At 38.5% G+C, this 25,407-nt stretch overlaps 2 protein-coding genes across 6 annotated transcripts in view; both read left to right on the top strand.

Moving 5' to 3' along the window:
• The window catches only part of SCAI (suppressor of cancer cell invasion), a 128,634-nt gene extending 128,253 nt beyond the window's left edge, over positions 1-381 (top strand). The window contains exon 18 of the mRNA XM_028107791.2: positions 112-381. Within this exon, the coding sequence (XP_027963592.1) occupies positions 112-258 (147 nt within the window). The 3' untranslated portion in view covers positions 259-381. The remainder of the gene's footprint in view (positions 1-111) is intronic.
• Positions 382-10,464: 10,083 nt separating this feature from the next.
• The window catches only part of GOLGA1 (golgin A1), a 44,427-nt gene continuing 29,484 nt past the window's right edge, over positions 10,465-25,407 (top strand). For 4 of the 5 annotated variants that reach the window (XR_003610047.1, XM_028107718.1, XM_028107716.1 and 1 more), the window contains exons 1-9: positions 10,465-10,569; positions 11,362-11,411; positions 12,254-12,556; positions 17,388-17,478; positions 19,475-19,549; positions 20,488-20,585; positions 21,976-22,008; positions 24,612-24,740; positions 25,054-25,223. Coding sequence is in view for 4 of the 5 variants with exons in the window: in XM_028107718.1 (XP_027963519.1) it covers positions 12,422-12,556; positions 17,388-17,478; positions 19,475-19,549; positions 20,488-20,585; positions 21,976-22,008; positions 24,612-24,740; positions 25,054-25,223 (731 nt within the window). In the remaining variant the exon portion in view is untranslated. Of the gene's footprint in view, positions 10,570-10,808; positions 10,905-11,361; positions 11,412-12,253; positions 12,557-17,387; positions 17,479-19,474; positions 19,550-20,487; positions 20,586-21,975; positions 22,009-24,611; positions 24,741-25,053; positions 25,224-25,407 lie in introns of those variants that run through there. The other variant, XM_028107717.2, reaches the window with a different exon arrangement.

Raw genomic sequence — 25,407 nt, 5'->3', positions numbered from 1 at the left:
ACATATTAAGTTATTCCTAATATTGTAATGTTAACAGTAATGTTATTAATGTTGTATATAATTTCCTTCATTAAACTCTAAAACTTGACTTCCCTCTCCTTTGCCTACCAGGAAACACGAAACTATCCAGAATCATATCCCCAACTGCCAAGGGATGAAACAGTGGAGAACCCTCACCTCCAGAAGCACATTCTGGAATTAGCGTCCATTCTGGATGTTCGAAATGTGTTCCTCGAGAGTACCATAGATGACTATTAAAACAAAAATCCTCTTGTTGAAACAATTTTTCATTTGCCACAGATTTTACATGGTGCCGTTTTCTAATGTGATGACAGACACATAGTGGTGTTACTTAGTTTTAATTTTTTAATTTAAGGCCACCATTTTAAAAACAAACTGAAAAAATTATTCAGACTTTTAGGGTAACTGTTTTAAAATACAGTCTTTCAAGTCTTTTAAAAAACTCAATTAATCTTGGAATTTTTACTTTCCGGCTTTGAGGTATGGCTACTTACCTCCAACATCTGTCCCTACACACATATAGTCAATGTTCTCACCCTCAGAAGAGTAAATCATTTATTTTTATATAATGAAGAAAATCCAACTCTTATACTTGGACCTTAAATGTGTGGATTTAGAAAATATATCATTGTTCACAAAGATGAAACTAGCCAGCATGGACTATTAAAAATCAAGAACAGTCTTTCCATAATATTTCTTTTCATTCCAACTTAGTAGGTAGACAAATGTGTGATTCTTTGAAGCATATCAAGACAATTTCTGAAATCATTTAATTCATTAAATCCTGTCATAATTTCAGAAACTGTATAGGTTTGATTTGCATCTAAAAAAATCTTTAGTTGGAGTCTTAAGATGATAAATATCACTTGCAATGTGTGAGCCCTGTATTATCATGAGATATGCTGGCATATTTTCCTTTTTTGTAATCTGAATGCTAGAAATGAAAAAAAAAGACTTTTAAGTATTTCAGTCAAAAAATCAGATTGTTGGTTTCATAATACAATGTTTCCACAGGAATTCTATTTAAACTCTTAATTCATGATATCAAGTTTAAAGACCATCCAGACTGAAGGCTGTGACATACAGTACAGAGGTTATATAATCTTTTTGCCTAGTTCACGTTTATGAGATGTCAAAGTCAGAGATGTTATTAATTTTAGTTGGGGATAACTGAATTCTGATTTAACCTAAAATGGAAGTAACTTTTGCATTGACAATTTGGAAATAAGATTTTTTAAAATTCCTGATATTTAATATTTTATATTCATGCACAAGGTTTTTTTTTTATTATTTTAAATAGGACTCCGTATATAATGTAAAGTTTTTTGTGTTTTTCTTCCCTGTCATCCCCTTCATAATTTCATAAGCATTAGTGATGATGCTTTGGGTTTTTTTCTCCCCTTCTTTTGACTCCACAGCATTCAAGTTCAGGAATCTATGAACCAAAAGCCCTTCTACCTAATTGTAGAATTTGTACAGGCTCACACCGTCTACCTCTGGCAGTCCCAGAGGAAATAAGGTGATTGCTTTTGGTGCCTCTTTCCTGTGTCCTTGGGGAAATTTTACTGTAATATTTTTAACTTGGTTTTCATTTCAGGCATAGGGAATTATTTGGGACTAAGTTATTCATATACCTGTTCCAATTTGCTGATTTTTCATCTGAAGTCTTGAAATTATTGTTCTTGGGTTTAGGGGACTTCGTGGTATTTCATTCTTTTTTTTTTTTTTTTTCATTATTTGTTCTTTTAAACCTTGTTTCAGAAAGCCTTGAAAACTTATCCTGGAGGGAGATTTCCTTTGCCTAGTGGGTTGTTTTTCTTTATCAGATAAAGACTGCTTTTCTTTTTTTCAGTACCTTTATAAACTTTTTGGCTTTCCTTTCATAACGGTGTTCACCTGGATTATAGCAATAGGCTGACCTCTTGTTTCAGTCCCCCTGAATTTCTATGCCAGTAATGTACCTGACCTCAAGTATTTTCCTCTCCTCTGATGCTTAAAATAGTATTTATTTATCCTCCTGAGCTTTATTCTCACCTGTTTAGCATAAAGAACACTGGTCTGAGAACTAGGAGACCTGAGTTCTAATCCTGGCTTCTCTGGTAGCTAGCTTTATGCCCTTTGACAAGTGTCTTCATGTTTCTGTTTTATCATATTCTCATCTGTAAAACGAAGGCATTAGCCCAAGGTCCTATCCAGTTTTATGGTTCTATAATTGCAATCTTGATTTCCTTCCCCCCGTAACCTGGAAAACTAGTTTCCCTGAGTTTACCATAGACATTTTCTTTTCTAAGTCATATTTAATTTGTTTTTGTTCACGAAAATATCTGAGTCTCAGTTATTGTAGAAGCTAATCTGGTGAAGAAATTAGAGCTTTTGTGATTAGAAACATGTTTGTCCAAGAACAAGGGGTCTTGGAAATCATGACGAGGGTTTAGATGATGACATTGTTCCTTAAGCTGATAGTAGTGTAATTTCTTACTGGTGGTTAAAAATCTAAAGTGAGCTGAAGCGATCTTGAATCTTTAAGAAAGGAAAACTGTGCTAGAAAATTCTGTACCATTGTTTCATTCATGCCTTCAAGAGGATGTGGACTGAACAAACTATACTCCAGATTTTGTTCTAGGCATTGGGAAAGCAAATGAATCAGACTTTAAAATCCTTGTCTTCATGAAGCTTATATTTTAGTAGGAGTCAGGCAATAAACATAATAAGAAAATTTATGTTAGAGAGTTGTAAGTTGTATGAAGAAAATTTAGAACATGGTAAGGGAAATGTTTTGGTTGTTTTGGGGTGAAGAACAGTGTCTGAGTGATCAGGGTAAGCCTTAGTGAGAAGATTATATTTGTGCAAACAATTCATGTTTCTTTTTTTTTTTTTACTTTTTGTTATGAAAATTTTAAGCATATGTAGCATTTAATGAACCATCCTGTACCCATCACCAGGCTTCTACATTTTAAGACATTACTTTAAGCAAGGAAGAAGAAATGTAAAAGGACAATCACCCATGGGTATTGGCAAAGAATCTCTTTTTTCAGTGCATACCACTCCCCTTTATAAATATAAAAATATTAAGCCCCTTATTTATTTAATTTTAGAATTCATAGAAATTTAAACATTGGAACTAAGAACAAAGCAAAGCAAAGGGAAAAAAGCACTTCTTTGTTTTCAAATTGCACAAGCTCCCCCTGGAGATTCTGATACAGTCTCTCACCTCCCTTAAGAATCACTGCAAACAAAACAAGGTATAGGATTGCAAGAAGTCCCTTACACAGAGAACAGTGTTAAGCACAATGGAATTATTTTCTCTTTCTTTATCCATATATTTCTGAAGGTGGTAAAGCAGCTATTTTCCCTATTTTTCAGAAGAGAAAGCTGAGACCCCAAAACACTGTAGGTTTATTCATAGAGGCAGATCTAGAACTAAAACTCAAATCTCCTGACCTCAGCCCAGTCTTTCTAGTAGCTCAGGTTGCTTTCTATAATGAACAAGAAAGGAATAATTAGAGATTTCTATTTTGGCACAAAAGGTTAAGGTATTTTTAAAATATATCTAATATTGAAACCAGGAAATCAGTCAGCCCTGCAAATTTTTATTTATTAATTATAAGAAATCCCCAAGTCAGACAATTTAGCCTTGATTCTAGCCAGGATATATTTTTTTGTATATGTGTGTGTGTTTTCCTCCTAGGAAGTGGTGCTCTCAAAACCTCTCAAAGCACAGAGAATTTATTATACCCTTTATATATTTACCAAGTTGAAATGTTTTGAAATTATAAATGCAAAGTGCAATCTAGTCATGACTGAAATTTTCCTGATACAGGATCTGGGTTTTTTTTTTTTCCTTACTTGTGGCTACCACCCTTTATTTTCTTCTTGTAGTAGAATTCCCTGAAACAGATTAAGTGGTAATTGTACTGAATTTCATCGAGGAAAATGGAAAAGCATCCAGTCTGATTTATATATCAATCTGTGGAGCTTTCTTTAGCATTCTTCTCCAAGTTTAATCTCTGACCTGTGTTACTTCATCACTTTCTGTCTCTTAAAAGGGGTTTGGACGCAGTTGGAAAATCTTGTACTTAGTTATCCATGAAGACTTGTAATCAGCCTGATATATAGAGAACATTCTGGACTGGAAATAGAGTAAGGTGCCAAGGGTCAGCCAACTTGGCTACTGCCAGTGATTCAGAACCACCTCCCTACCCTAAGTGAGTAAGAAGATTTGATACGAATATGAATGGTATGAATCTCCTGGTGATATTTTGGATGTATATGTTCCTGTGTGTGTTTGGAGAGTATAAAGGGTATTTACACGGAGGGCTCTTTTGTTGACCTTATTTATTTAAAAATATTATTTTATTTGTAATCGCATGTGTATATTTTTGTGATGCTAAATGCAATCTCTCTGTATACTTTTTTGTATATATGTACATATTTGTAAATATATTGGTATGCAATGATGCAGTATGTGTATATTATATACCCATACCCACTGTGGGCTGAATTTATTTAAGTTCTGTGAGGACATCATAGTGGCATTGTTCATGCTGCTGTAATTAGGTTGTGCCTGTATCTCATTCATGAGCCTCTATTTTTGAGGGGCTTGTGTTTGGGTAAAATTGGCTAATTTGGAGTTGGAATTAGGATATGAAGATATTAACAGAAAGCAGGATATTCTTAGCTTTAAAATTATCTGTCAATTTCCATTTAAATGGATGATAAATTAGTGATATAAACCTGAAAAACCTTAGTGTGTGAAACTGAGAGACCAGCAGGTTCTTAAGCTATTTCAGTCCTTTATTTTTCTTGACCCATAATTGAGTATTGTTATTGAGTAGTATTTATATTGAGAATTAAGGGGCTGTGGAAAAAATTACTTTGATCCCATTTCAAAATAGATAGGAAAATGTCCTTTAAATACAGAAATTCTGTTTGTAGTTGCCATGTCAATACCTGATACTAAATTTTAATTTTGGAAAAGTGTTTTCACCAATGTGTCTCATTTTATATCTGTCTCTGTGAGGCAGAGAAAGGGGCATTAGGTAGGGGAAGGCTGTACCTAGGTGGGGTGGGATTTAATAAGGAACAGGAGATTATTAGTCTGTATATTTGCAGCAGCTGTGATTAATTTAGTCCTGTCTTGGCATTTCAGACTATAGATTTTTCTTATTGGAGTTGCATATCAAAGGTGAGTAGGCTCATCTGAGAAAATGCTTCTAGTGAATAAAATGCCTCCAGTTGTATTTCTTTGTCTCTATGAGACCACTTGTGTTCTGCAAATTGATGATATATTCACACATGAAATAGAATTCTTAATATTAGGTGCATGGCGTGCTATCAAATCTGGGCCTCCAAACCTCTACCAAGGATGATGGGTGGGAGAGGATATCCTCTTAGAGGATAGTGAATATGTGCAGTGCCAATGTGTGAACACGGAATATCACAGAATATCAGTGTTCGTTACTCCTGTTTTCACGTGGCCTGTGTATTTGCACGGAAGAGTGTAGGAGATGTTTAGTATACCCTTGAACACATTCACCGCAAAAATTAAGTAGAGGTTATTTTTGCATGATAAAATATAACTGCAAAACAACTGTTTACCCCATTATTTTTCAGACGATTACATCTGTGTAATACAATAGTAAATTATCTTAAAAAGAGGAGTTAGAGTCAGAAGTTGGTTTTACCACCCAACAAATGTTACATTTGCCTCTTCATTGTATTTTTAATAAGAAGCCAACTATTCACAACACCTCTCAGTTACAGTATTAAATTTAAAATAAAGTTGTAATTGCCTTTTTCATAAATAAATATTAAAATTTGGTAATGTATTATTTCTGGAAAATCAGTGAAAATGTCCATAGTGTCTGATATTCTGTTGTTCTAGTAACCAAATCATTCATTGCAATTGGAGAGTAGCAGAGCAGATGTTATGCTATTTAAAATTCATAGAACTGACTCAGGCTCAGTATGGACGCTAATTTGAGGAAAGGAGCAGCAGTAAGAAGTGCAGTAGATGAGACTGACATTGTGAATATGACCTATGTTTCTAACAGTTGTAAAGCCAGTTACTTTGCAGTTAAATAAGGTAAGAATTGCTTAGAAAACCAAACCTTTCCCCCATTCTGTACTCTTAAAACTTTGATACTTTATTTCTATTCATGCTGCACTTCCCAGTTTCTCCTGGATACTGTGACCAGTTTACCTTAAAAAAAAAAAAAAAAAAAAGGCAATTCATCTTCCTCAAACTAAAATTTCAGAACATGGTATTACACTGTGTTCCAGCTTAACTGAGTTTTTGAACAGACTTATTAAGCATGCCTTTTGTTTAAGGAAAAATAATTGATGTGTGAATGGAATCAATCACCTATTGAAAGGAAGGGTGTCAGGATAATGTAGGGGGACATACCCTTAAATTGGGTAGAAATAAATGTATTAAATTAAGTGTAACTGACTTGTTGGTGCCATAGAAATATTTCCTTTGGAAGTCTGTAAATATGAAATGTTTTCTTAAGCTAAATTTGGTATTTTTCACTTACTAGTTTGGTGTAACTTTTGAGAATTCCATTTCTGTATAATACTGTTAATCACTGAAGCACCATTTCTTAATTTTAAAATATTTTTGTTAATTTCTTTTGTGTTTTCTTTAAAAGTTATTACTTATCAAACTACTCTAAGCAGTGTGATTTTTTTTTTAAGCAGTGCGGTTTTTTAAAAACATTATTTGAACAGTAGATTCAGTTTTTTAACAGAAGTACATTTTGTTAATTCTGCACTCCAGATTCACTTAAGCCTGAATTTGGTCATAAAACATACTACTTATTAGGAATATTTTCCTGTTTCGGTGAACATTTCCAGTCTATATCCTAAGACAATCATCTTTTTAGGTATATTATTGTTTGAGACATTGGTAATTTCAGGGTTCAGAGTTTTACTCTTCTGATAGGCTTATGGAATGAAATAGAGTGAGTGATTCTATCATGTTCAGAATGAGATAGGGAATTATAGCTAGCTTTCCTATAGGTCTGCAGTAAACAGTATTTAAATTTTTATATCACTAGTATTATTTTCCCTTTTGAAACTATTGTGAATATCCTCTTGTCTGTGATGAAAATTAAGATTTGTGAACATTAAAATTTGACCCATAAGTTTTCTCAAACATCAAATCAGTATGACCAACCATTATAAATTGTGAAATGATAATATATGATAATCCCAAAGTAAATACTTCCAAACCATAGAAAAATAACCACTGCATTTTTTAAAATTTTATTCTTACCCTCCACTGCATATTATTTTTTCCTAAATTATATGTTGTGAAATATTAAAAATCTACAGGAAAAAAATTGCTTAGAATGTTTTAGGGCAATAAGAATTTTTATTATTTCTTGAAGAATGAGGTTTTTTTTTTTAGCTCTTGTTTTTCTTATTAAAAATAACTTTTAATGGTTCGGTAAAATATTTTAGGGCATGTTTGTAGCTTTTTATAATTATCTGGATACATTCCTTTTGCCACATAGACCATATGGCTATTTCTCCAATGATTTTTTTGTTTGTTTTTAATAAACCTTGCTATTCAACAATCAAGGAGACTTCTTCCAGTTGAGGTAGACAGGACTTAGATAATAGGAAAAGCAGATACAATGTCCTAACATTTTCACAGTAGAGCTTACAAGTGAAGGAAATTATCCAAATAGGTTATCTTCATTGTGTAGTACCAGTGCAAATAGTGGTTTCATTAATCATTGAGTCAGATGAAGCAGTTATAAGTCATTTCTTACTTTGCTCTAAAGATTATTGTCATTTCAGGCCACATTATTATATTCTCTGGGCAGTTTCCATTGTAAGGTTAAATATCCTTTTTCTTTACTCATATCATCACTAAAGGTTAAGCTAATCACATAGGAGTTAAAAATAAGTTATGTTTGATCTTTTTCCCTGAAAATAATGGTGAACCTATTGTCTATATTATGGATATTAGGCATAAATGCACTTGTTTCAGTCATAGGAGAAATTACATTTGGAGACTACAATTACTTGATTTTGTAGTGGTGTGGAATACTTTTTTAAAAAATTGTGCTCGTCTGTAACTGAATGTTATAGAATTGTAACACTATAGGGATTATAGAGTTATATTTATTAGCTCTCCTCAAGAGATTGAAGCACAATAATTTTCATGTAACAGTTCTTATCCAAGTGCTGCTAATCTGTGTGCAAATAATGAAGCTATTTGGTTGCCTATCTAGCTATTCACAAATCACTGTAATCCTTGAGACTTTGTCTTGTTGCTCATTTGTACTAAATTTTGGGTATTGTGGGTTAATATTTTAGATCAAAATCTGTCAACTCAGCTCTGTGAGACAGCAAACCATTTAGATTCACTAGTTTTATATGTGTTATCAGTAGAATAAATTTTGAAGGGGCTATTTACTACCAATGACTAAGGGGGGAAATTATATTGTCAGTATCATTTGACTTGAATATCTGTGGTATTGTGAAAGTCTTATTTGTTGTGTTTCTGAATTGCTTAAGCCATACATACTCTTAAGGATGTTTTCCTGTTGTGTTCCTTTTCAGTAGCCTTTTTCTGCTTTGTCTGTTACGGTTAATACTTCATAGATTTTAGAAACTGAGAAGTTATTGAAACATTTTATTTTCTTGAGTTCATCACTTTTGACTCTTGTATGATATGTGATTTGTTATAAAGGATAGCAAGCCTTTCACTAACTACTTCACTAAATGAATTTCAGAGTAAACACTGTGATTCCACAGAGTGGATTCAGTAGGCCCTTCTTTCCAATGTTTTCTTCTGTTATGGTGCCTACCACCTTAAGGGCACTTAAATGGTAGAGGATGGAAAGTTAAACGTTGTTTTGATGTTTTTTTAATAACAAGATTACAGAAAATTTGAGTTTTGTTGTCAGTGTATTGAAAACATTTTTGCAATGATAAATGTTCTCTAGGAATGTGACTACATTCATCAGGTGTGAACTCTTGTAAATGAATTTTGTATCTTGAATCCACGTGTATATTAAGTGTATCATCAATATAAAAATAAACATTATTTGCTTAAAGTTTTTGGTACTTCTTCAGAATTATTGACAACATAAGTGCTAAACTGTTAGGGTTTGCTTCTTTCGGATAATATCTCAGACACTTCAGACTGTCTTGGGGTCGTAGCTTCGATGCTTATTCTAGTTGGTAAATTTCTTCTGAGTCCTGGTCTTGGTTTTTTCCCTGCCCTGCTTGAAGTGGTCAAAACTGTCACACGCGGAGGGAGGATTGTTTGGTGGGGGGGTGGGGGGGTGCGGGGGGTGGAAGCTGCTGACCTTCGGGCTGTTTTGGGGTCCTGGGCAAGAACAAGAGCGACTTCAATGTTGAATGTCTGACTTGGTTGGCATTGAGGAATCCAGAGACCCTACGCAGGCTAATTTGCAGTGTACCTTTGAACGAGGAAGTGTTACCTCTCTCGAGTTTGTTCAACTGTCAAAAGTTGGAGGACCGGGCTCCTGGGTGGCTCAGTTGGTTAAGCGACTGCCTTCGGCTCAGGTCATGATCCTGGAGTCCCGGGATCGAGTCCCGCATCGGGCTCCCTGCTTTCGGGGGAGTCTGCTTCTCCCTCTGACCCTCCCCCCTCTCATGTGCTCTCTCTCTCTCTCTCTCTCTCTCATTCTCGCTCTCTCAAGTAAGTAAATAAAATCTTTAAAAAAAAAAGGTTGGAGGACCATTAGTAGGTAATGAATGTAGTGGGCTGCCATCAGCTTGTTTATTAATGAAATGCAATATATCGGAGTGCATTATATAAGGATATGGTTCTGGAAACTTTTTTCAATGGTACATTATGTGTGTCCTGGGTTGCGATATAAAACGTATAACCTGCAGTAGGTCATAGGCACCAAAGTTAAAAACTAGTCACAAAGCGCCAAGACCTAGTTCTAGTTTCTTGAAGCCACAGGCTTCTGTGTGAGGAGGGAGGCACGGACTCGCAGTGATCACCTACTACACGGTGGCAAGGCGGCTGTGCAGGGCGCAGTGGGATTGGGATGCGGGGAGCGGAATGGAAACTCCCTCTCTGTTGAGCGCAGCAGTGGCCTTAGGATTCAAAACCGCACAGCGCACGCTGGCCCCACGGCACCAATTGGGTGTTTTTCCCTTCTGCCACAAGGCTCCTCCCACTCCCCCGCTCCGCACCCCCCCTTTAAGAAAAAAAACAACTATAAAGGCTTTGGCCACCCAGTCATCATCCACGGGTCTGGCCGCTGGGTGACGTGGCGGGCTGGCCTTGGGGAGCGCCCAGCCTCACACCCGCGCCCTCCAGCGGCCCCAGCCCAACCGCAGCCCCGAAGATCTCGCCGTCGACCGCGGAGACCGCGCGCGGGCGCATGCGCGTGGCAGGCCCGCCCCGCGCTCAGCCACTTCCGGCGCGCTGGTGGAGGTGCGGTTCCGGGTCGCTGCTCTGCTCGCCGGCGGGCCGTGGGGGCTGGTGACGCGGGCCGGCGTTCACGAGAGGTCCCGGAGGCGGGGCTCTGCCCGCTGCCCAGAGAGCGGCAGGTGCGCAGGCGGGGGCCGGAGATGCCAGAAGGCCCCTCTTTCTCCCGGTGGCCTCGTTCTGCCCCAGACCCAAGGCAGGGGGCGGTACCGGGGTGCTGAAAGGGCGGGGGTGGGGGCAGTGGAGCTGCCCGGCCGGGGAGTCTGGAGCCTAGGGTTTCAGGATTTTACCTCCCCCCCCCCCCCGAGCGACCCTGGACAAGTCACTACGCCTCTCTGGGTCTCAGTTTCCTTGCTGTCAGATGGGAGAGACGTTGAGTCGTTCCCTTCTTTGACAGTCCCAACGCGGGCGGTTCTAGAAGGAGCCTGAGTGAGTGGGATCCAGACTGCCGTGGCAGGTACCTGCCTATCCCTGGGCGTTAGGCAGTTGTTTTTTTTACCCAATTTAGCCATTCTTTTTCTCAGCGACGTTCTTAGTGCGAGTCAAGGTTCTGTGACTAGGCAGCCCGGGTCTGGCCAGGTAAACAAACAATGTGTGACTGTCAGAATCAACTGAGAAATAAATACTGGCCCTGGGAAACGGTAATCTCATTCAAGTTGTTTTTGCTCGGGGCTCCCAAGGTGAAGTAAATTTAGGCACCAATGAGAGATTCTGTTCTTTGTGCCTGTTAGTGAAGCTCTTGGGCAGATCACAAATGCAAATGAGAAGGTAACCCCTGAGGATTGTGGCAGTGTTAGATTCTCCCCTCTGTCTTCTGGTTAATCCTCCCTCTCTCCTCTTTCATTTCCCCCCAGTATTTTGGCCTTACACTTGAAAGGAAATACCCAATGCATTTTATCTTTGTTTTCATGCAGGACAGAATGCTTTGACCTCCAGGCTGTTTTAAATCTGGTAGATAAGCCAGGTGAGTAGGTGGTTTACAGACATTGAAGAATTGTACAGACTTAAATGGATAATCTGAAGTGGTAAGAAGTCATTTGTAGATCTTAGAGCAGAACTTAGGTGTCCTCCACAGAACATGGAAAGTTAAGGTTGGAACCAGAATATTGGTGTTTCATATAACACTGGGAGGAAAAGACGTTTGAATCTCATGTTGAATATCATGTAAAACATTCTGAAGATGAAACTAAGTTCAGGTCATTTTAATCACCCTTAAAGAGAACCATACAGTATTTCTAAGAAGTGTTTAAGGGTATCTGATGCTTATGTAGGGTAGTTGTCTGGCTTGCCTGTTTTTTTCTAGGTTGTCAGCTTTTTCTAGTCAACAGCTGTTGGCAAACCATCCTAGAACATTAGAAGGTTATACCTTTATCCCCATACCGAGTTACATATTTTTGTCTTCATCTTAAAAAAAAAGTAAACTGTAGTTAATATTGGAGGAAGGATTCCAAGCCATTATGTGATGTTAATGTGTACCCTGGGAAATTTTACTATATGTGTTATATGCCACAGCCAACGTGGCATAATAAAGAGTACGAACTTGTGAGTCAGAGTCCTGGGTTCAAATACCAGCCCTGCCACTTAAGCACACACTCTTTGGCAGATTACCTCATCTTGAGACTGGATTTCCTTATCTGTTTATGCATGTGAAGCATCTGAGTGCTTTTTAAATGTTTGGCAATTGTGTTCTATTAAATGTACATGTAAAATTATGAAACTTAATTTTGAAACCTGAAGCTTAACATAGCAACTCAGTGGTGAAATCTCTCCTATGTTTAACTTAGCTCTCTTTTGTCTGATTTGTAGATACTGTCCCATAAGCCCTTGGCCCACATCTAAGTGGGAATGCAGCTATCTTGGATGTCTGGAACTTTTTAGGCACCAGTCTCTGAAGTCCTGGTTGCTGGCCTAAGGACTAGACTGCTGGGGTGGTTCACGAGCTGGTCATCTGTGCAGGATAACCACACAGCAAAAATGTTTGCAAAACTAAAGAAGAAAATTGCAGAAGAGACTGCCGTGGCCCAGAGGCCAGGAGGTGCTACTAGGATCCCACGGTCGGTGAGCAAGGAATCGGTTGCCTCTATGGGAGCTGACTCAGGAGATGACTTTGTAAGTATCTTCTCTAGTTTTTAATATTTGGTACAGTCTTGATCTATTTTTAAAAATAGTATTTCAGAAAGTCTTTTCCATAAATATTTTCTTTTAAAATTGAGAGATTATATGGAGTTCATATCTGATTCTTCCTACTCTGAGGTGCTTTTCTGTTTTTTTTTCCCTATTTTTTCAGAGTCCCTTTTCATAGTCTCTACATTGTCCTCTTATACTTTTTATACCTTGTGCATCTTCTTTTATATTTCATTTCTCAAAAAGCCTTGGCCTATTATTTCTGCAGACAAATATACTTTCAGTCATTGTTGCCTAACATGGTCTGAGTTACGGTGTGGAGTTAGAGTACACCATTTTACTGGGAAAGTTGATGAAAAGATGACACCCCTGACTGCAGTATGTCCCTTATTTGTAAAGGACCTTTGTGTTTGGAAAGATTTCAGAAAAATGAAGATGCTGTGTGTTAGGTAGTTGTCATGCCTTAGGATTAAAAGTATGTCTCTGACATATGACAGGATCCTCTCAAAGTCACATTTTTTAAAAAATAATTTATAGTGCTTGATATATATAAAAGAATGTATATAAGTATAAAGTATAAAGCATAAAAATAAAATGAATGCTTGTTAATGTGTCACCTATCCAGAGAACTAGAACATTATGGATACTGTTGAAGCCACCTGTATGCTCCTGACCAGTTCACTTTCTTCCTCCCTGCCCTCCAGATAACCCCATCCTAAATTTTACATTTATCATTCTCTTGATTTTTAAAATATCCTCCCAGATATGTATATATTTATAAATAATTTGTTGTTTAGTATTGCTTATTTGTGAACTTTATAAAAATGGTATTCCATAGTCTTGGTGTTTTTTTTTTTTTTATTTGTCAGAAAGATAGAGAGAGAGGGCACACTCACAGTAGGCACAAGGAGAAGCAGGCTCCCCGCCGAGCAAGGAGCCCGATGTGGGACTTGATCCCAGGACTCTGGGATCACGATCCGAGCTGAAAGCAGATGCTTAACCAACTGAGCCACCCAGGTGCCCCTCCATAGTTTTCTTGAACTTACTTTTTTTTTTTTTAACTCGCCATGTTTCTAGAATGCATCTGTCTTCCATGAAGCTGTGATTCATTTGTTTTTACTGCTGTATAAGATTCCAGCATTTGACAAGGTCACAATTTATCTCTGCCTTTTCCTCATGATAGACAGTTGAGTTGTTTCCAGGGTCAGATGAGTCTTCTTCCTCCTTTCTTATACTACCTGTCCTGGGTCAGATTACATGGCAGAAGCTATTAGGTTTTTGGGATGGAACAATAAGATTACCTGATCTAAATCATTGGCTGCTGTATTTGACAGGAAATGTAGTGCACATTTGATCCCCAGGCTGAAGGATATAGTTTCGGTGCTGAGTTCTGTGGCAGAAGTACCTGCTTTGCCTTCACGATGACATGCTAAATGAAGTCTCTCATCTTGAAGGTATTCCAGATAGAGATACTGGCCTGAATTCAGGAAGTATTTTCCTTTGAGACTTCTAAAGCAGTGTGCTTGCACTTACTGCCTGTACGTTCTGATCATCCCTCCCCGTCTCCACACCTGTATATCCCAGTGCATATATTTCTCCTATCAGATGCTTTTCCTCTAGTGTCTCAAATTCTAAAATGAACAAAACTGAATGCGTTAACTCCCATCTCCAAATATGTATCTCCATCTCCCAAGTAACCAGCAAGAAATTTTAGAAGCATTTTAGATTCTTCCCTCCATTTCTTGATGTCCAGTTAACAAGTATTTTGGTTTTCCATCTTCTGAATGCCTCAGCCTTGCTCCCTTTACTCCCTGCTAGTAGTCAAGATGAAGTGCAAACTCATACATAGGTCTTGGCACAGCTTACCTGTCCAGCCTCATCTCCCTCTACTTTCCTAGACCCTGTGCTCCATCCACGTTGAGCCTATTGCATTTCTAGAATGGGCAACATTCCTTCATGCCCACAGATTTTTGCACTTGCTGTCTCCTCTCTCTGAAATGTCTCATCTCTTCCTTTTGCTCCTGAGTTCCTCTGACAGACTTTGTGCTTCCTGCAAGACGCCACTTACGGGGCGCCTGGGTGGCTCAGTCATTAAGTGACTGCCTTCGGCTCAGGTCATGATCCCAGGGTCCTGGAATCGAGCCCCACATCAGGCTCCCTGCTCTGTGGGAAGCCTGCTTCTCCCACTCCCCCTGCTTGTGTTCCCTCTCTCACTGTGTCTCTCTCTGTCAAATAAATAAATAAAATATTTGTTAAAAATTAAAAAAAAAAAAAAAAGACTCCACTTACATGTTACTTTCAAGAAGCCCTCTTGACCCCAACTGCCCTTGTCACCCCCTCTACCACTTACCCCTCCTGGCCGAGTTTGGTCCCTAATCTCCTAATGGCCTCTGTAACAGCACCTATTACACTGCATTATTGGTGGTTTGCTTGTTTGTCTCTCACTAAACTGGGAGGCTTATGAAAAGCAGTAGAAAGTAGTAGTTAGAAACTCAGGCCAGGTTAAGGAGTCAGACCTAGATTGGATTCCCAGCTTCATGATTATTACGTGACTTGGGGCAAGTTCCTTTTCTATGCCTTCGTTTCCACATCTGTAAAATGGGAACTGTACTTGTCTTTATTAAAGTATGTGTGTCAGGGGTCCCCAAGGTTCACCCTGAGATTCAATTATTTAAGAGGACTCACAGAACTCAGCATGGTTTTACTCACTGCTATGAAAGAATACAAAGCATAATCAGCAAAAGGAAAAGGCGCATGAGGCAAAGCCTGGAGAAAACCACGTGCAAGCTTCTAAAAGTCCTCTCCCCGTAGAGTTACATAGGACATACTTAATTCCCCCAGCAATGAGTCGTGACAACATACCTAAAATGTTGTCTTCCAGGGAAGCTCCTTAGAGACTCGGCGCCCAGGGATTTTATTGGAGGCTCTTCATATAGGCACCCTCTGCCAAGCATTTACCAAAATTCCAGACTCCCAGAAGGAAAACAGGTGTTCAGCATAAACCATATTTTTGTACACAAATAGATTAGATACAGTGAACTGTTCTTATCAGGAATGGTGGGGACCCTCTCAAAGTCTAAGTTCCTGTAGGCCATCCCGGGGCAGGCTTTACAAGCAGACCTTGCTAAGGATTTTGGTTGCAGGCCTGTGATGTTACCTCTTCTGCCTGGTGAAAAAAACATTTCGCATAGTGCCTGGCTCTTAACAGGCATTTCATAATGGTAGCTGCTTCTGCTGCTGTTTTAGGTGGGGACTCTTTGTTTCACCCCTGTTCCCAGTGCTTAGCACAGCTGAGACGAGGGTGTCTCCCTAGCAGTAATAATCCTAACGTCTACTAATGATAGATGATATGTGTGACAACTAATTATGTGCCGGTCTCTGTTTCAGGGACTTGACAAGTGTTGATTTATTTAATCCTCATCACTGCTCTGTGAAATTGATCATGTTTGTTGTCATAGTTTACATAAGAAATCAATGCACAGAGAAGGTGACTACTTGGCCCAAGTTCTCATTTTATAAGTGGTGAGGATGGGTCTTCAACCCAGGTCTTCCACCTCCAGAGACTGCCTCCTAACTATAAACTTTACCAAGTCTCAATAACTGTTGGACTGGGCAAGTGTCTAGATGCGTAAATGAATATTTAAAGTGAATTTTTCAACCACCTTTGAAGATATTTTGGGTATAAGATGGGGAAACATGACTAAAGACTAGATACTACATAAAATTTTGTTAGGTGTGGTAACAGTATTGTGGCTAAAGAGGAAAATGACCTTATATTTTGGAAATGTTTATCCAAGTATTTATGGCAAAATGTCATGATGTCTGTTATTTATAGTATTTCAGTAAAATAATAAAGCAAATAGGAGAAAACATCAGCATTTATTAAAGTAGATGGAGAACGTTCATTAAACCATTCTCCCTACTGTTCTGTATTTTTAAAAATTTTATAATCCAAAGAAAAAAGATAAAGTAAGTTACTTATTAGAAATAGTAAGCAGTGCCCAAAGTAATAGTAATATCCAAACATTTTAAAATAGATTGTTGGGGGTATACCTGGGTGGCTCAGTCAGTTAAGCATCTGCCTTCAGCTCAGGTCATGATCTCAGGGTCCTGGGATTGAGCCCTGCATCAGGCTCTCTGCTCAGCAGGGAGTCTACTTCTCCCTCTCCCACTCCCCCTGCTCTCTCACTCTCACTCTCTCTCAAAGAAAATCTTTTAAAATTTTTTTTTAAAATAAAATAGATTGTTGGGGAAGATTGATGTCTCATTAATATATTGATTATTGAATCCATATTATCTGCTTAAGTCTTTGATGCATTTTAGATGAAGATACTGAAACTTTATCAGTCAATTCAGTGATCAGTTCTTCTCCAGCCTTTGACCCCTTGTTTAAGAACCTTCCCCCCTCTTTCTGCCAGGACTTTTCCTTTGGAAAAATAAAGTGATTTTCTTTTTTATCACTGAAAATACATTCTTTGTATTAATGTACTTGGTGTGATATGGTCATAATGGATTTGTTTACCACCACTTATTCTAATACCGTGTACACACACACACACACACACACACACACACACACACAGTTTGTCTGTTTAGCATCTCCTACCTCCTCCACATTGTGGAAGGGGATAGTGTTGCTTCTACTTTATAGGTGGAGAAGCTAGGACCCAGGTATGTTAAGAAGCTCTTCAGTGATCACAATTAAAGTATAATGAAACCTGAAACAAGAGTTGTTGTTTTCTAGTTAAGTACTGGGGTCTCACACTGCTGAAAACCCATGTATAAATGTGACCTCTTCTTGTCTGTATTTCAACAGGCTTCCGATGGAAGCAGCTCCAGAGAAGATCTTTCATCCCAGCTTTTGAGAAGGAATGAACAGATACGGAAATTAGAAGTCAGACTTTCTGGTATGTCTAAGAATTCATAAAAAGCAAGCAAAGAAACCTTGCCTTGGCTGACCCTCTATCTATATCACATAGCCATATAGGATAACCTTATGGTTATATTGACATATATTGACATATTTCTTAGTCAAAATGGAGCAATTTGTACCCTTTTTGTTCCCTCCTTTTGTTAGTATATTGAATAGTATAAATTCAAAACTGAGTTTTAAAGTTAAAAAAAAAAACCCTAGGTTTTTCTGCTCCTGAGGTTTCTAGCCATGGATATAAAAGGTATGAAAAATATATGTAGACTAGATTTGATGATCTTTCACCTGTTAGCATAGCTTTCAGGTGGAGAAGGGTAGGGGATACTATTTACAGGGAATGACCAACAGACAGACTCTCGAGCGCCAGAGAGGGTTTGGTGCTGCGTTACCACTTGCTACATATCACCTGTGTTAAGTGTCCTTCTGGGTCTTTAGACTGCTTTCCAGTGATATTCAGCACCTGTATAGAAGCTGTAACTCTCTGTCTTTTGTGTGTAGTTTACAATTTACACAACTTCCATTATATCCTTTGCCTGAACAGGGCATGTTTGTGATAGAGTTGTGAGTTCTTATTTTGGTTTCTGCCAGTGGATACATTTTGAAAGTTTCATCCTGTGAAGTGGTCAGTGGCTTCTGTGTTTCTTTTTGTCCCTTGGCCTTATGCACATTTTATTGAAATGAAAGCAGTAGACTACAAAAGTCACCAAATTATATGCGAAATATTTGTGTCTGTGAGGTTATCAAAGGTCTGTAGTATGGCTCCCAGCTCCCAGTTGGTCCATTATCTCCTTTTGTCCTCACTATAGCCTTACTAGGCTTAGCGAGGTTAAGGTCACACAAGGAGTAGGTGGTGGAGCTGGGGTCCAAACCCAGATTTGCTTGCTAGAGTCCATACTCTTCACTACAGTCTTCTTTAAATTCAATTGTTACAATCCTGTTATACCTACTTGTAAATAATATCAGGAACAGAGGTGAAATAACTTTACATTTTTTTAATGTTGGGGAGAAAGCTGTGAAATACTACGTGCCTTCCCTAATACAGATGGAAGAATCGTTTTGGCTTGACTGAAATTAGAGAAGGGACAGGGCAGGGAACAGACACTTAGAAAGCCCGGTTATGTCCCGGGTGTCTTCCTCCAGGTTCCGTATGAACAACAGCAGCAGCTACCTCTTATTGAACGTCTTACTGAAGTGTGTCAGGTGCTTCTGGCATAGAAAACACCTAGTTTGTTATTTAATTAGGACACATAAAACACTTAGTTTACTAAGTGCATTGGAGGCCATTACGATTAATACCATCATTTGCTAAGTAAAGAAACTAACACCTAGAATCAATAATTTGCTTACGGTCGGTCTCTCAGCTACAGACTGACAGAGCTGGGATTTGGCCCAAGCCTACCTACTCTTCCCCTATACCATACTATCTTCTTTGGCCACCCAGGTAATTAATTCTGACTTTCACCTTTAATATGGCATAGGAAGCTCAGTTCCTGCGTAGAAAGGAAACTGACTTTTCTGGAGAACTAAGTACTTTCATGGTAAAGACCATCCTGTGGTAAGGTGTTTGCTATTGCCCCAACCACTGTTAACTCAGTTGCATGAACTGTGAGCTGTTCAGTGAATTCCCTTTGCCCTATCCTATTGCTAATACTGGAAGGGGAAGTGAAAACTGAGGTTTGAAATTAATGAGCAGGGCATTTCTGATGACCAGACTAGGCCCAGTTCTTGCTCTCTATCCAGGCTAAACAAATCTGCCTGTTTGTATTCACCATTTACACCGTGGATGGTTTGTACTATACCTGTTTGCCTGTGTTGTTCATTGTTAATGGGAGGCTGGCTGCCTAGCTCTCCTTAACAGCAGTGGTTTTCGGGTTGAGAAAATCATCATCATTTTCACTCATTTTTTTGTTTAATTAACTTCCTTTCCTGATGTTTGTCCATTCCTGGTATGTGCGTCACCCTCCTCACCCAAGACTATGCTGAACAGGTCCGAAACTTGCAGAAGATAAAAGAGAAGCTTGAAATTGCATTAGAAAAACACCAGGATTGTACGTATTTTTTTTCCTGCTTTTTTTCAATCTTTTCAGGGTTTAGTTTTTTTTAATGAAACAATAGTGTATGGTTAAGTTTGTCCTTCATCATAGCTCACATCTTTGTAAGTGTACTTCTTAAATCAGGGTGATAAAACATTTGTCTGGTATTTATAAGCATACAATTCCTATTTATGTTGTGTTATGGGCATACTTCTTAGGAGAAGGTCAGTATGTGTATCAGTTTGTCTTCATCCAGTTGACCAGTTTATTGGCTGCCGTTAGATTTTTAGTAAAATCATGTGCCTGGCCCTTAGACCTAGATTAGGAGCCTGGTTCTAGCTGTGGCTTCATGCTGCTGCATTCAGAATGGGGGGAAATCTTTAGCTGTCATCACTCCTCCAACAATAGAACATACATTTTATTTAGTCTATCCTAACGCATATGTTCTCGTTTGGATTCAGTCCAAGAAAGATGCTAAAGAAGTAGAAAGTTATTTTCTGTTGATATAATATATACTAAAAAAAAAAATTTAAAGGAAAACAAAGTGAAAGAAATGTTTTTTGTTTTGCCTAGTTTTGATTTTTATTTTTAACTCTGATAAAGTGGTAGTAACCATCACTTAGCAACAGCATTAGCATCTTCTAGCAACCTACCTAACTCACGTTCTATCATTGTACCATTGGAAAAGTTACCTTTTGGCATCTTCCTAAATGTATGTACTTGCTTGTTACCAAAACAGAACAAGAGAAAGCAAAAAAACAACTGTGGTCTGTTACTAAGCCCAAAAGATTCTGGGAGAGTTGAGATGGATCAGGTTTTTCCCAGTCTCATTATCCACTTATGTGACCTTGATCTTTTTTGTTAGGTGACAGTTGTAAAGTAATCACATGGGCTATTTGTCATGCCGTTTCTGAAATATTGCCATATCTCAAATAGAGCCTCTTTGTTAACAGCTTCCATGCGGAAATTTCAAGAGCAGAATGAGACATTCCAAGCCAACAGAGCCAAAATGGCAGAAGGACTGGCTTTGGCATTAGCCAGAAAGGACCAGGTATTTTATATGTGACGCCCAAGACTGGTGGAAAGATTTCACTTAGTGACATGATTTCAAAAATCATGACATAAACCTGGCAGAAAATATGTACAGCCTAGGAGAAAAGGAATGCTTATATAATTTACAGTTGTAATCATGAAATGCATCCAGAATATGAGAATATCATTCTGTCATTCTGTGAAACCTTGTAACAGGGAGAAGGGAAATCATGTGTCCTAATCTGGTGGCGTATCCCAAGAGAAGGAAAGTGGTCTCTGTCCTCTAAAAACCTGTCTCAGGGCCTAGGCCCCAAACATTTGCCTCTTAGATTTCCTCTTAGAGTGGAGAATCCTGTCAAGCTAGCCAGCTTATACGATGTGCATAGTTCTTACAATCTCTGTTCCCTAGTGTCTCCTCAACCCAGTGCGTTGGACAGAAAGGAACCCCCGTAATCTCACTAGAGCCATCCTTTGACAGATGCTGAATGAATAAGAAAGGAAAATAGTGCTATTACAATAATTATGAAGTATATTTTGTTCGATGGCATTTTAAATTTAAGAAAACCATCAAGCTATTATAGTGATAATCTTGATTTATTAAGTAAGACAGGGTCAATTTATTTTGTTTTACTTAAGAAAATATATAATTCATCTACAGTAGGTAGGTGGGTGGATGGGTAAAGTGAGTATTTTAAAGTGAGTATTAGGACATTTGCTAGCCAGAAAAAGACATTACTCACCAGTACTTAGTGGATAACTATGGTATAAATGTATATAAACGAAGATATCATCTAAAATTGGTGGATTCAGATTGCCTTAAAATTGTAGGCACTTGGAATATGGCTTTTTGTACCGATGGTTATTTTTCCTCCTGTTCTGTGATTTGTGAATAAGGGGCATCATCCTTTTTCCTTTAACTTATACCAGATGGCAAAAAGCATATTGGTAAACTCAAGATAAGAAGGAAAATAATTATCGGGGGCTGATGAAGACTGTCCCTCTTAACCTTCATTAAATTAATTTCTAAATATCAATTATAGAGTTACTAACTCAGCTGGTCCCAGCTACCCACTCCCAAGAGATAATAATAGTATTCATGGAAAAACACTCAGGAATAAGGTGAAAAGCTGCATCAGAACACCACATTACAGCTTTGTTGGGTGCTCTCCTTAGTAAAAATCTGCAGGTTTATATTTGTGTTCTAGAATTTTTTATAAAATTCATTTTCTTCTCCTTTTAGGACTCTTGGTTCTCTTAATACTAAGCCAACTTTATGGGGTTTTTTATTTGCTGTTTTGGTTGGTTGCTTGCTTGCTTTGCAGGGGGAGTTAGGTTGTTTTGTTTTCTGAAAACCTTATGTTATTGATACTCTTCCCTGGAAACTGTACTTTTTTGTTGTTTTGTTTTAGGAATGGTCAGAAAAAATGGATCAGCTTGAAAAGGTTAGTTCATCTTTTATTTTTATCTCAGTATGAATGTCGGCCTCTCCTCAGGGCTTGGAAAATGGCTTTTCTGGTACCCAGTGTACAGATCACTCTACCACCTCTTAGACTTAGGGTGCTAGTTGATGCGACACTAACTTGAAAAGCTCATGCAGTCCCCTTTCTTGAGGGGCATGCTGGATATCTTTTGTTTGCCCCTCCCAATATCCTCTCCACCCCTCTGTTACCTTTCTCTGTGTCCCTGGGGGCTGATGGACACTGCATCAGCTGGGCTCTTTGCCCTCTGGTTTCCAACTGGGTTCTGCCAGTGGGGAACTCCAAAGGAACTGTGGGTGGAAGAAGAGTGTGGTCGGGATTTATTCCTCCAGCCTTCTCCATGTGGGATCCCTTCAGGTTAGTTGTATCCCATGGCCAAAGGTCACAGCTTTCGTTGGATATTCCTGGGTTTCTCTACATCCCTTTGCCCCTTCCCACCCAGCTGTTACTAGCACATTAGCTTTGTCCTTTCTTACCCACCCACAGCTTTGAAAAGTCCCTTTATTAAACTCTTCTCAAAAAAGACTCCCATCTGTTTCCTGCTGGGGCCCTAATTGGCACTGTGGCACTTTTAGAGGAGGCAATGGGGAAGGAGGGCATTTTTCAAGGCTCAGCTTTGAGCAGATAAGAGCACTTCTTGGCTAAACACAGACGAGGAAAATTGATTACTCTAGCACCATAGCTTGTGTAACACTGTGTAGGTGCTTAATGTAATGTATTCCTGGCGCCCAGACATGAACAGGAAGATGAAATTTCAGGCCTATAGTTAGAAAAACATTTTAATTTAAAAGTCAGCTCCCTCAGCCCAAATTATATGCTGCTACCTAATTCATTTTTTGTTTTCATTGAATACTCATAAATTACTCTTCATGGTAGAAAAATTATTTCTTAGATTGATATATTCAGTTGCAAAATATATTTACTGTTTGGGCGCCTGGGTGGCTCAGTCGGTTAAGCGTCTCCCTTCGGCTCAGGTTGAGATCCCAGGGTCCTGGGATCGAGTCCCACATTGGTCTCCCTGCCTCTCTTTCTCTTTCTGTCTCTCATGAATAAATAAATAAAATCTTTTTAAAAATGAAATAAGGGGCGCCTGGGTGGCTCAGCCATTAAGCGTCTGCCTTTGGCTCAGGTCATGATCCCAGGGTCCTGGGATCGAGCCCCACATCAGGCTTCCTGCTCAGCAGGGAGCCTGCTTCACCCTCTCCCACTCCCCCTGCTTGTGTTCCTTCTCTCACTGTATCTCCCTCTGTCAAAACATAAATAAAATCTTAAAAAAATAAGTAAAAATGAAATAAAATAACTCATTTCTAATATATATATATATATATATATATATATACTGCTCATTTTATTAAGCAGATGAGTTTTATCGTTGCTACATTCTGGGGATAAAACTCCAAGTTAAACCAGTTCTCTGTGTGTATTCTGTAGAAATCTGATTACCAGTTTATTAAAGAATGCTTGAACATATATATGTAAGGAAAGAATTACAGGAAAGTCAAGCTATCTCCCAGAGAAATTTGTGCTTAAAAAATCTGGACATGGTGTTAATGATGGTCTTCTTTAATATGGAGGTATTGGTTAGGTTAAAGTTTTCTTTTCTTAAAAGAAACTTTTAAGATTGTAGTAGTTGAAATTCTCATTGAACTATTTTTTATCTTTTAAACTTATGGTAAAGGATACATACAGGACTGAACCTACTTCGGTGTACTAAGGCGATCCCCACCCCCACTCCCCTTCCCAAAGAGGTACTGGGAAATATTTTAGACCCAAAAGAGCAATGAGACATCTATGTAGGTCTTTGAAGCCACTGTAATTTTTGGAAATGTTATTTTTAGACTGTTTTGATTTCTTTTCAGTCAGGAATTGGAAACTGTAGCAGCAGGGTTTGTCCTGAAGAGAATCTATCTTGGGAAGCTGTCATTTAGTAAATTGTAACCTGCTGACACCAGTCATGTCTAATTTTTGTTGACTTCCTAGCTGAAATTGGTAACTGACATCAGTTCTACTTAAATGCATCTAATTTTTTCAGGGTATTCAGTTTTACTCCAGTTATTCCTGTTGTTCATCCAGTTCAGTATGTCACTGAGAATAGACATGTAAAATGAATATCTGCAATTTCTAATCAAACTTAAGAACTTTAAAGTGTCAAGTAATTGTTGCTCTTATTCCCCTTATTCACACCTGTATCATTTAAAACACACTTATTTTTAACTTAAAGAGAGTTTGATAATGCTGTATTGGTCATATCACCGTAAAGCTTCCTGTCATTTATTATTGTCTGCTGACAAGAGAGTTTTTTACAGATTTTCCTTTATTAAGAAATCTGCTGGGGGCACCTGGCTGGCTCAGTCAGTGGAGCGAGCAGCCCTTGATCCCAGGGTCGTGAGTTCAAGCCCCACGTTGCAGGGAGAGATTACTTAAAAATAAAATCTTAAAAAAAAAAAAAAAGAATTCTGAATAAAAATAAAAACTTTGTGTAGATTTTTTTAAAAAGTGTTCTGCTTACATAATATGGATTTGTGGTGTCTTCATTGCCTGAGATGATGTCTTCTTTCTCCAAATAGGAGAAGAGGTTTCTGACAGCTCAGTTACAGGATATGAAGAACCAGAGTTTGAATCTTTTCCAAAGGAGGGATGAAATGGATGAATTAGAGGGGTTCCAGCAACAGGAACTAAGTAAAGTAAAGCACATGGTACGCATTTTTGTTTTCATAGCTACATGCTGTATAGATCATTAATTACTCTGATTTTACTAGTCATCATTCTCTAACTGCTGATGAACATACCCTAGTAGTCTCTGATATTAATCACATATGTATGTTTTTCAACTTACCAAAGCGGGAAAGTTCTGTTTGAATGTGCTTCCTTTTCCTTTTCTACTACTGGGCCCCTTATAAGCTCACAAAATTGTTATGAAAGTTTGGCTTGTTGGTCCATATTTTTAAAAATAGGTCTCAGTAATATTTCTTAGTAGTGGCCCAGTGAAACTTTCTATCTTTGTATCAGCTTTTAAAAAAAGAAGAAAGTCTGGGGAAAATGGAGCAAGAGTTGGAGGCACGAACCAGAGAACTTAGTCACACCCGGGAGGAGTTGATGACCTCCAGTCAGATGTCATCAGACTTGAGCCAGAAGCTAGAAGAATTGCAGAGACACTGCTCAGCGCTGGAAGAGCAGAGGTTCTTGCTTGGTCTGTGGGGCCCATGGGAAGCGGTGTTAGTGTAGCCCTGGCTATAGCTTGCCTGCTTTTCCCCACTGCTCTTTGCAACACTTTTCTGATCTCAGTTCTGGCAGAGGTTTCTAGACTATCCTTAACCTGCCCGGGGCTCGAGACCCTCTACACCCAACATCCTCCCTCCCCTT

This window comes from Eumetopias jubatus, unplaced genomic scaffold (assembly GCF_037043125.1).
Source record: "Eumetopias jubatus isolate StellerSeaLion01/CBP00866 unplaced genomic scaffold, mEumJub1_p1.0 scaffold_15, whole genome shotgun sequence".
Lineage (NCBI taxonomy): Eukaryota > Metazoa > Chordata > Mammalia > Carnivora > Otariidae > Eumetopias > Eumetopias jubatus.
The sequence above is the reverse complement of the archived record's forward strand: the minus strand, read 5'-3'. Positions and strand labels throughout refer to the sequence as shown.